We start from the raw sequence: 11373 nt of genomic DNA on the forward strand, positions 1-11373 counted from the left end.
ACATATGCGTTAGGTGTTGACCATTTGGTTTTGTCGTTCTGCATTTGATTGGTTTCTGCCCAAGTCATTGTTCACAGACGAGGGAGCACTTGGAAAGCTCTATGGTCCCTTCTCCTGTAAAAATTAAAATTAAACCTCCCACTCTATAGTGTGACAGTGTATTTAAGTAAAATTAAATTAAAATTCAAACCCTACTGTTTGGTATACCTGCCTCTATGTGTGCTGTCATGAAATTCAAAACCATATTAAATCAAGTTGTTCTTCAGCGAAGTACCATCATCATTGGTTTTGTCATCATTACCCAAGTGTAATTTTGCTAACATCGATGCCATTACTTAAATAATGTGCCATGCCATTATCCATACGTTTCCTTTTATACACACATGTACTGTTCACCGGGTCCTAGTTGGGTTCCTTCATGTGGAAGCGAGCAAAAAATTAATGAGAAGAGTACTGATTCTTCCTTGCTCTGGGGAAGAATACGAATACTTAAATGTCTCCCCGCCCCTACTCCAAGGAAAGGAAGAAAACCGAAATGAATGCAGTACAAGGAGTTGGTTGGGAAGACCAGTGTTCTGTCAGTGCCATTGTACGTATCAACCCTGTCACAGAAGTAAATGGATAGACAGATGCATATAACAAGGGAAATCTGAACCCTGTGAAGTGTCCCTGCAGTCTGACCTGTGTTTTTCCTGTTGGTGAAAAAAATGGCATTAATTTCAGCTGACTTTCTTTACTCATTTGAGACTCACACGCACATGCTTTCGACTGCAATCATGATGTGAATCTCTATGTTGGCGTGTTGGGTGTAGACAGCATTGGTGCTTTTCCAACGAGGAGAGGACTCCTTTTCACTCAGCTTTGAATCCATGACCGACCGCCTGCTCTATCCAAAATGCAAGCAAACCCTACCAGTGACGCCAACCACCAATGCCTGCAAACATGGGCCTAATGATTATCTTATTAATACATTCATACCTGTTCTGAGCTCTGGAAACAGATCATAGCCTCTCGTTGCCACATTCATACTTGTAGGCCTGAAAACATTAGCAATAGAGGCCAATACAATCGGTAAAGTGCGAGGAGTTTAACAGGTCTCAGGAACTTCAGCCAATACGTTTTGATTAGGTTCCATTCCCACCCGTTGTTAGATGACCTTGAGGTAGCCATGAGGTTACTTAGATATAGGGATTAAAATTATGGTACCAGGAGATCATTACCCATGTGTACAAATTTGAGCTCAAATCCACTCTCCGTTGAAATGTGATTCCTTGGTAAACTCGTAAGAGTTTGTCTTAACTACCCCAGGTTCTATTTTCAGCCTTTTTGGTGCATGCAGCAATCTCATCTACCTAGTTTGGTGCTTGCGCCTCTTTCAAATCCCAGAGATACGCCCCAGGAGTTTCGATCTAGCTTGAGAAAAAAATTGGATGTTTTCTATCAAAAACAAATAGAGATATATTCAAACAGTTAAAGGAAAATGGAAGCATGGCTAATTGGGCTCATAGCAGCCACTTCTCTAATTGCACTGGCTCTTCTCTTCTTATTTATTATTCGTACATCTGTGTTGGTAGCTAAGCACATACTATCCATTTCAGAGAGCAGACCAGCAAAACTAAACAGTGGTCATAGAGGTGAGCTAGCCTTTCATCTGTTCTATCCTGCATATTACATTAGAAACTGAGATAGCCTGTGCCAGGCAGTGTGAGCTTCAATAACCATGTTAGGTTTTAAAGATAACATAATGATGGCTTTATGATTCATCTATTTTCTGTTTTGTGCTCTGAAATGCAGATAGAAAGGAATATACATTGAAGGAGATTGAACAATACAGTGAAGGCTTCAGTAACAAAATAGGAGAAGGAACAACCAATGACGTGTTTAAAGGAATTTTACCAGATCACATGGAAGTGGCAATCAAAGTGCCGAAAAGAGATGTAGCTCACAGTTCTGATGTTGAAGCACGCTCCCGCTTTCAGGCATCCATACTTCATTTATCTCTGTTGTGTTTTTATTTTTTCATTTTATGTAATACTAGATGATTTGTCAGACGTTATATTGTTGACTAAACTGAGTAGTGAATGAGATGAATAAAATTTATGGTAAATATTTTTCTTAGTTGTCAGTGTACAGTCCGTGATGTGGTATCTTCATATTGTGGTGTTTTGGCCGTGATATACAAACATCTTATATTAAATGGTGCAAGAGTTCAGACTTTATAATGTTCTTATTAATACCACTTAAAAATAATGCATTTTAGTACTGTGTTGGGAATATCTCTCTCCCTCAGCTGCACATATGGCAGGTTCCTTACCAGGTCAGGAGTTCCATTCATATGCATGTCTGTAGAGCTCCTTTCCGACTAAGCTGGCGTGATCCTGCATGAGGAATGGCAGAGAAATTAGTATATCTAGCAGACCATTGCAGGCATTCATCCACACTGCACAGACCTATATATTTATTTGATCTCGTTACTCTATGGGGGAGCCATTGTCTATATTTAGCATATTTAATGTCTGTTTTGTTCTTTTGGGTAACTTGGAACACCACATAGGCAGCTTTACCTTTTTGGGAAACCTACCCATTCACTACCAGGACTAACAAAATTAGGGCCTGTCAATCCTAAAATATTTTCAACCCTTTCTAAATTTAAGCATGCACAACTGCAGGTGGAGTGACTTACATTGCCAAATAGACCATGGATTGCTTTTAACTGTTTGATCCATTGTTCATACTTTCTCAAAATATATATTTGCAGAGAAGGGAAAATTTTGTCAACTACTTCTACAAACTATATATAATCTAATTCTCAGCTAAATAAGAGGCGAAGCATGTGTTTAGAACTTGAACATTCCCTCAAGGCTCTATTTCATTCTTCATAATACATATATGCCACAATTTTATGGATTCAAAGTTTCTACTTCTGTACATGGGAAATAGCTTATTCCTGAACGCTTCTATGCTTTGGAACCTTGTGCAGTTAGAGTTGTTGTCACGTATTCGTCATCAGCATCTGGTGAACCTAATAGGATATTGTGAGGATGGTTGCTGCAGGCAAGAAATGCTACCTTTCAAATCCTATTAACTTGAGTTTCTGTGGCTTTGTTCTGGTAGGGGAACTGGAAGATGACTTTATTCTTTTTTAATCTGCAGAACGCTCATCTTTCAGTATGCTGCAAATGGAACTCTCTTCGAGAACTTACATGGTGTGCAACTTGGATATGTGCATATATAATCATCTTTGTAATTCGGGGTTAGTTTATGCAAATTACTATGCAAAGATTTATGCTCGACAGTTACAAATACTTCAGTTATCCTACTTATTCCTAGTTATTATATGTACAGGATATGAACATCTCACTTGGAAACAGAGGATGAGAATTATCATTGGAATAGCATATGGACTGGCATACCTACACCATTCATGTGATCCTCCAGTTATCCATGGGGATCTTCGTTCATGCAATATTCTTCTTACGGAAGATTATGCTGCAAAGGTGATTTAAATACATGTTTCAACCTATTTTGGTTTCTAATTTGTCCCTTATCTTGCAGTGTCCGTTTTCTAGTCTTCTTGTATATTTTAATTTATTTTATGGAGTTCTTGGAGTACCATAGTCTGTCATGGGATTTTTACCATTTAATAACATGTTTTTAGCTCTGTATATTCTTCTTGTAGACTACCAGCTGTAATATAAGCTATATATTTTTAGAGTTTCCATTGCGTTGTCATTCAAAATTAATCTTAGGGAGTGAGTAATGATTTTAGGTTTAACCATCTTTCATCCTTGTTCCCGTTTCACTTTGCTGTGTTTCTTCTCATGTATATTGTTTATACAGATAAATGGCATTGGGAAGGTGCCAGTATTAGCAAGTTCAGAGCTGGCTCCAGTTAGAAGAACAGGAGCCTCTGTAGATCCAGAAACTGTTCACAATGGCGTGTATAGTCGTGCAGGGGATGTGTATTCTTTTGGTATACTCCTGTTGGAAATTGTATCAGGAAGGCTACCATATAGTGAGAAAACAGGCACACTAGTTGAATGGGTATGGAAATTCTCTTTTAACTCATATTTTCTGTTAAAATGGAACATCTGAATGGTTATAAGAGTGAAATCCCTACAAGTGCTAATGATGAAAAGCGTATGCTGGTTGAAGCAGGCAGGGAAATTTCTGCAAAGCAAAGAGCAGATGGTGGGGCTGGTTGATCCTACACTGAACAAAGTAGACGATGCTGAACTCTGTTCAGTCTGTGAGGTTGCACGCCTATGCATTCAGAGAGATTCATCAAGCCGACCTGTCATGAGAGATGTGGTGGAAATGCTGACAAAAGACCTAAAGATTGCCACAGAAGCAGCCGCACCTGCCAATAGTCCTGTCACACTTAGGGGTCTGCTGGAAATATTGTAGTATATGTTTTGTTCTATCTTTGATCTTGGTGCGCACATAGGCAAGCATGGTTGTATGAGGAGCTTATTCTAGGTTGTGTTGATTTTGTACTTATGCTTTTAACAGTAAATGTCTACTGAATTTGGGATTGTCTTCCTCATCTGTTTTTGTTTTGTTTGTTTTTTCACATTACCCCTCTTTGAAGAACCATAAACACACACCACTGCAAAGATATTTTGCACAACAGTATTTAACTGTACCCCGAGTGCCCCACGCATACTGAATGTTGCAGAACCTATTCATGTCAGAATGCCTCTACCACTTACTGAACCTGGGCCAACCTTTGACAGGTCACCATTTTGAAGGCTTGTAGTCCTTGGATATGTCTGAAAACATGAAACCTATTTGCTGTACCAATTCCCCTCTGCATTGGGCGGTTTATAGCTCTGTTTTTTGTCTGCAGTTATATTTTGTTGAAATCTTGAGAACAAATTTCAATGGCTGCCCTCTTTTTATTGATTTTGAAATCTGATACTTGGCAAGTTGTGTTTTGATCTTGTTTCACAAATTGTCCTTGTAGCTCGAGTTTGAGCATGTTTAAAAAATGCTAAACGTAAATTCATTTTTCTATCTCTCTTTATGTGCAGTTCTGGTTATTAGTTGCCTTGTTTTGCATTCCTTGCTTTCCTTTCCTGTTCTCGCCTTTGCCGCTAAAATAGAAATACACCTCAAAGGACCTTGTCAAGACTAATGGCAATGGATCCCCATGTACATTTATGATGCTTAATTATCAAGTATTGCCACATAGAAGGTAAAGAGGTTGCTCTGATGGTAGGGTCTATACTACAGACTGATTCCATTCCCTTTTTCTACCCTTTGGGGAAGAAAAAGAATTATTTGGTCAAGATAGAAACTTGGTTAATCGTTACTGAAGGGTTGCCTTGTATGTGCATTAATTTCAAATATCTATAATTCTTCAATGACCCAATATTTTGGAGCATCTAATATCAACAAAGACTACAAATATAAATGTGGATAAAGGGTCTAGAAATGCAAGAGTCAATCACTGGACCAGATATTGCGAATTGTTTCATGGAGTTCATCATTTCTAACGTGGCTTCTGGTAAATTTGTATACCGTCATCAGGCATGCTCCTCAATAGGAGACAAGCTGGCCTTTCTATAGTTGATTCATTGATGTGAACTTGTGAAGCTTGCATATCCATCTCAGTGAGAACATCTCTATGTTATCATGGCTACTTGGGTTAAGCAAGCTATGGAGATTCATATGGAACGATAGATTAAAGGTCAATATAAATATTGGCTTGCTTTAGCCTGTTAAATGCTTTTGTTTGACAGTTGACCTTATTTTCCAAGTCACAACTCAACTGAACTCACTCTCCATTTGAGTTATGTACTCTTATTGGATATGGAATTTGATATATCAGTTGTGGACTCATAAATTCATATTGTTGTTTTTGTGTCTGTAACAGTACAAGATAAAAATAAGTTAATTTCTTAATTAAAAACATAAGTAGACAAATAAGTTCATACCTATATTACCTGTAATCGAAGTGTGCCAGATGACAACAAGGTTTTGGGGACGACTCTCCACCCAACCGTAGGCTCAATTGTGCAAGGATCTGCAACAACTGGCCACCCCCGAGCCCTCAATCAACATACTACTGCTAGTGATTCATAAGTCTTAGAACATCATTCTCCCAAGAGAATGCAAGATAGAAACTCAGAAAGATGGAATGCAGGGATGCCTCTCATCTCTCTCCCATCTATTAAATAGAACAAATATTGAAAGGGAAACCACATGCACACACTCCATGTGTCTACATGCAACTTTCTTTTGATTTTTTTAGCTTTCTTGTTTTATTTCTTACTTTCCTTTTGATTTTTAGCTTTTCTTGTTTTATTTCATTTTTTTTGATAGTTTCCTTGTTTTATTTTTATTTATTCTTATCTAGAGCTTATTTGTTTTCTTTGTATATATTTTTAATCTTATTTATTATTTAACATTTATTATTTATTATTATTTATATTATTAATTATTATTTTTGTATTATTTATTATTTTCATTATTTATTATTTATTATTATATTATTATTTATTATTATCTATTATTTATTATTATTTACTATTTATTATTAAGGGGAGGGATAATACATACTCTCCCACTTTAAGGAACTTCGTCCTGAAGTTAAGTTGAATTATTTATTATTTAATTTACTTCATGTTGCCAACACCCTCTGCTGAACTAGTATAACCAACAGGCATCGAAAGTCCCCAACACCCGGGAAATCTCAAGGAATCTCTGCCCTTTTTCCCACTTTCGGCACCAAGCATAAGCCTGACTCGGTTTGTATCCTAGTCCAAGGATGGCCCCAAGGCTCACGCCTAACTCAGACCTCATCTGCCCCAAGGCAGGCATTCAGTCCGGTACTCAATGACCCCGGGCATCTTGCAAGGCTGGCCCACTCCCTCCATAACTAGTAAGGCGCACAGCCCCAGGCAGTGAAGTCCTTTACATCCCTTCCAGACTTTGGCACTTAGCCTAGAACATTAGGCACTTGGCCTCCTCAAGATGGTCTCGTAGCTCTTCAAGAGCTATCCATCAAGAGCTATACACAAGACAAAGGAACCACTGGCATATGTACTGTTGATTGAGTTTTGTCCCCAACCCATATGGTATTACTTATTCTCCCTCATGTGTATGGGCTCGCACGAGATCATCAAATAAATCGGCTCTCACGGCCCAATGTGTAGTCTTGTCGATCATTACAGCTCAACATGCAACAATGCATTTGCTATATCATCATAGTATCATAGAAAATAATCCACATGCGAAGTCTTTTATGTCATCGTGAAAATATTTATCATTGTTAATAACAAACTGCCTGCTCATGCATGTCATTTATGTGCAACTATTACATGCTTCACCATTTTAAATTATGATAGGCACATATTGCATTAGAGATATATGATGACTTTACATAATAGATGAACCATGTGTAAATAAACCTCATATCGTAGCATCATAAATCCTATGCAAATCATAAGGATACAATATCACTATAAGAACCATTTGTGCATCATTATATCATATTAGTCAAGTACTTGTGTTAACTAAGAGCATTTCCACACATTTTAATCAAGTAAATAAGGAAAGTCTTGAAAAATAACAGCTGCATCTTCCCAGGTGGTTGACCTTGGGCTATATTAGTCCCATTGGACCTTGACTTGCTCAAATTCATGGTTCTTGAGTTGAGGATCCCGACGATCTAGTATACAGAATGGTTCAACTTGAAGGACTCCTTCCTCGGAAACCTGCAATTTTTCAAATTTCAAAACATGGGACGGGTTGGGTACATATTTTCTACGCATAGAAAATATGTAGGAATTTACAGGGTAAGTTCCTCAGACAGAACACCAAAGGACACTGCTCACAAACAGATCACAGATCAATACACCAATACTTTTGACGTGGTTAAAACCCTCAAAGAGGGAAACAGTCCACGGCCTGAGCCAACGCGGCCACTTCAGGCAATTTATTAATAAAAGAATGAAAATTTACATAAGCTTCTCTCATGGACGGTTAACTTACAAATGACCTTCCATGCTCTTTAAATAGAAATCATGGACCAATCGGGTGTTAAGCCACGGATCAAGAGAATGAACCGTTGGATCACTACATATCGTGACCGTCGGATTGTAAGTTACAAAATGTACATAGTAAAGAAATACACTTTACCTAACTCTATACTAGACCAAGTTATACTTAACTATTTCCTATGTGTCGGAATATCCTAACACATGAAACACGTTATGCATCCTTCTTAGATGGAATATCAGCTCGAGCTTGTAAGCAACTAGTCCAATCCTCTCTAGGATCGTGAATGGCCCAACAAATCTAGGTGATAACTTTGTTCCCTTACCCATCCTTAAGAGACTTTTAAAGGGTTTGATTCTAATAAAAACTTGGCTTCCTTCCTCAAAGTTTCTATCAATTCTCTTTGCATCAGCATAACTTTTCTGGCAATCCCTCGCTTATTTTAGTCTCTGTTTAATTGTGGCCATTTGTTCTTCCATTTCTTGGAGCATTTCAGGTCCCAACATGACTCGATCCTCTAATCGATCCTAGCTTAACAGAGTACGACATGGTCTTCCATACAAGATTTCGAAGGGAGCTGCCTGTATTGAACTGTGGTAACTATTGTTGTATGCACACTCCACTAAGGGAAGGTATTTCTCCCATTGGTTTTGTTGATCCATGACATACATTCTCAGCATGTCCTCCAACACTTGGTTTACTCTTTCTGTTTGACCATCTGTCTCTGGGTGATATGCTGTACTGAAATTCAGTTGTGTTCCCATAGATTGTAATAGACTTTTCCAAAATCTGGAAGAAAAACGTGTGTCTCTGTCAGATATTATCTTTCCTGGTACTCCATGAAGGCGAATTATTTCTTTTAGGAAAATTTGAGCGATAGCTGATGCTTCAAAGGTGGTCTTCACTGGGATGAAGTGATCACTCTTAGTTAATTTATCAACCACAACCATAATACAGTCATGTCTTTGGGATGTCATAGGTAAGCCTCCGACAAAATCCATCGAAACAACTTCCCACTTAGTTTTCGGTATATCATGGGGTTGTAAAAGCCTTGCTGGGTGACGATGTTCAGCTTTAACCTGTTGACATTCTAAACATCGGGCCACAAACATTGTTATATCCTTTTTCATTCCTGTCCAAAAAAATAGTTGTTTTAAGTCTGCATACATTTTCTGGACTCCTGGATGTGTAGCATATGGAGCTTGATGGGCTTCCTTCATTATTAAATTCCGAAGATCATCATCTTCTGGGACGTAAACCCTACCCTTATATCGTAGCAATCCATCATTTTCTAAGGTGTATTCCTCCCACTTGGTCGCCACAGGTACCTCTTCTTGTAAGGCAAATTTTATTTGCTGGTAATGTGGGTTCCCTACTAGATGATTTAGAATCCGGCTCCTCAAGGCTATCTTTAATGATGATATTGAATGAAGTGTAGGTCTCCTGCTTAAAGCATCTGCAACTTTGTTCTCTTTTCCCTTAATATAGGATATCTTGAAATCGTAATCACTAAATAGCTCACTTCAGCGTCGTTGTCGAGCATTAAGGTCCTTTTGTGTGAAGATATACTCAAGACTTTTATGATCTGTTTTTAATTCAAATTGACACCCCATTAGATAATGTCTCCACAATTTCAAGGCCATTACAACTGCTGCTAATTCCAAATCATGAGTTGCGTAATTAATTTCATGGTTCTTAAGTTTTCGTGAAGCATAAGCGATAACCCCTTCATCTTGCATCAAGACTGCACCTAATCCTTCTTCTGATGCATCCGTGCATACAAGAAAGTCCTTGTCCATGTTGGGTACTTTTAATATTGGAGCCGTTGTTAGTCGATGTTTTAGCTCATTAAATGCTTTCTCACATTCACTTGTCCATTCAAACTTAACCCCTTTCCTTTGGAGGTGGGTGATGAGATTAGATATTTGCGAGGACCTTTCTATAAACCTTCTATAGTAGCATGCCAATCCCATAAAGCTGCGTACTTCTTTGACATTCCGAGGAGAGGGCCAAGTCATTATAGTTTCAATCTTACTATAATCAACTGCAATGCCTTTGCCACTAATTGTATGGCCTAGATATTGAATTTCTTTCTCAAAGAAGGAACATTTAGAAAGTTTTCCATATAGCTTATGTTCTCTAAGGCATTGTGGTACCAACCTCAAGTGTTCTAGATGCTCTTTCTCTTTACGGGAGTAAATGAGGATGCCATCCAAGAACACTTGGACAAAGCGGTCCAGATGTTTTCGGAAGACACTGTTCATCAAGTTCATGAAGGCTGCTGGGGCATTAGTCAAACCAAATGGCATAACAATAAACTCATAGTGTCAATATCACGTTCTGAATGCCATCTTAGGTATGTCTTCCTCCTTGATTCTTAGTTGATGGCAACCTGACCGTAAGTCTATCTTGGAGAATATTGAAGCTCTTTTTAGTTGGTCAAAGAGGTCATCGATTCGAGGCATGGGTTACCTATTCCGAATGGTGGCCTTGTTTAGATCTCGGTAATCAATACATAACCTAAGAGTTCCATCCTTCTTCTTTACAAAGATTACTGGTGCACCCTAAGGTGACACACTGGGTCATATAAAACCTTAATCAAGAAGTTCTTTGAGTTGTATACTCAATTCGTTAAGCTCTGGAACAATCATTCGATAAGGTGTTTTGGATATGGGTTCCACTTTTGGTTTCAAAGTTATGGAGAAATCAATTTCTCGAACTGGAGGCAAACTTGGTAGCTCTGGAGGAAATACATCTGCAAATTCGGAAAGTAGTGGGTGCAATTTATCCGAAGACTTCTCGTTGGTAGGAACCATTTCTATCGCATAAATCTTGTACCCTTTCCTCATACACTTATTAACTTTCTTCGCTGATATGAGGCGCAACATAACATCACGTCTAATCCCTTTTATTAACTTGGTTTCTCCTTGGTCATTTTTTATGAGAACTGTCTTATTATAACAATCCAGTATAGCTTGATGGGATTCAAGCCAATCCATTCCCACAATTAAGTCATACGTCTTGAGAGTCGTACTATATAGGTTCACCTTGGTATCACACCCCCCAATGTTAACACTACAATCTCTTATCATAGATCCTACTGATCGCTGAGAGCTTGATGCCATTTCTACCATTCTAAAGTTACTTTGCTCATGAGCTGTCAATCCACATCTAAGTATTGTTGAAGGTGAAATAAACTATCAATGGTACCTGGGTCAATTAACACAGATAGAGGGATGTTATTGATCATACCTGCAGACTCTACTACAGTGGCTTGGTGCTCAGCCTGGCGATGGTTTATGGCTGCATGAATTCGATGTGGGTTTTGTGATCTTCCTCCTTTTGCTTTGTATTCTTGTTGTTTGATCC

The 11373-nt window shown here is 38.4% G+C and overlaps 2 protein-coding genes across 3 annotated transcripts; one reads left to right on the plus strand and one right to left on the minus strand.

Annotated features, from left to right (window-relative positions):
• The first annotated feature begins 387 nt into the window (after positions 1-387).
• On the plus strand, positions 388-5020 carry LOC149151341 (protein MALE DISCOVERER 2-like). 2 transcript variants are annotated; one of them, XM_089441293.1, is made up of 7 exons: positions 388-1634; positions 1795-1979; positions 2981-3054; positions 3154-3206; positions 3346-3497; positions 3841-4044; positions 4163-4366. In XM_089441293.1, the coding sequence occupies exons 1-7, from the start codon at positions 1481-1483 to the stop codon at positions 4214-4216; spliced, it is 876 nt and encodes a 291-aa protein (XP_089297419.1). In that variant the 5' UTR covers positions 388-1480; the 3' UTR covers positions 4217-4366. The 2 variants fall into 2 exon arrangements, with proteins under 2 accessions (XP_089297419.1, XP_089297418.1); XM_089441292.1 differs by having other exon boundaries at positions 399-1634; positions 4159-5020.
• Positions 5021-10598: 5578 nt separating this feature from the next.
• Positions 10599-11129, minus strand: LOC149151342 (uncharacterized). The gene has a single exon (XM_089443130.1). The coding sequence runs from the start codon at positions 11127-11129 to the stop codon at positions 10599-10601; it is 531 nt and encodes a 176-aa protein (XP_089299256.1).
• Between the last annotated feature and the right edge of the window lie 244 nt (positions 11130-11373).

This window comes from Pinus tabuliformis, chromosome 9 (assembly GCF_031772625.1).
Source record: "Pinus tabuliformis cultivar Carrire ecotype Pingquan chromosome 9, CPIR1, whole genome shotgun sequence".
Classification (NCBI taxonomy): domain Eukaryota; kingdom Viridiplantae; phylum Streptophyta; class Pinopsida; order Pinales; family Pinaceae; genus Pinus; species Pinus tabuliformis.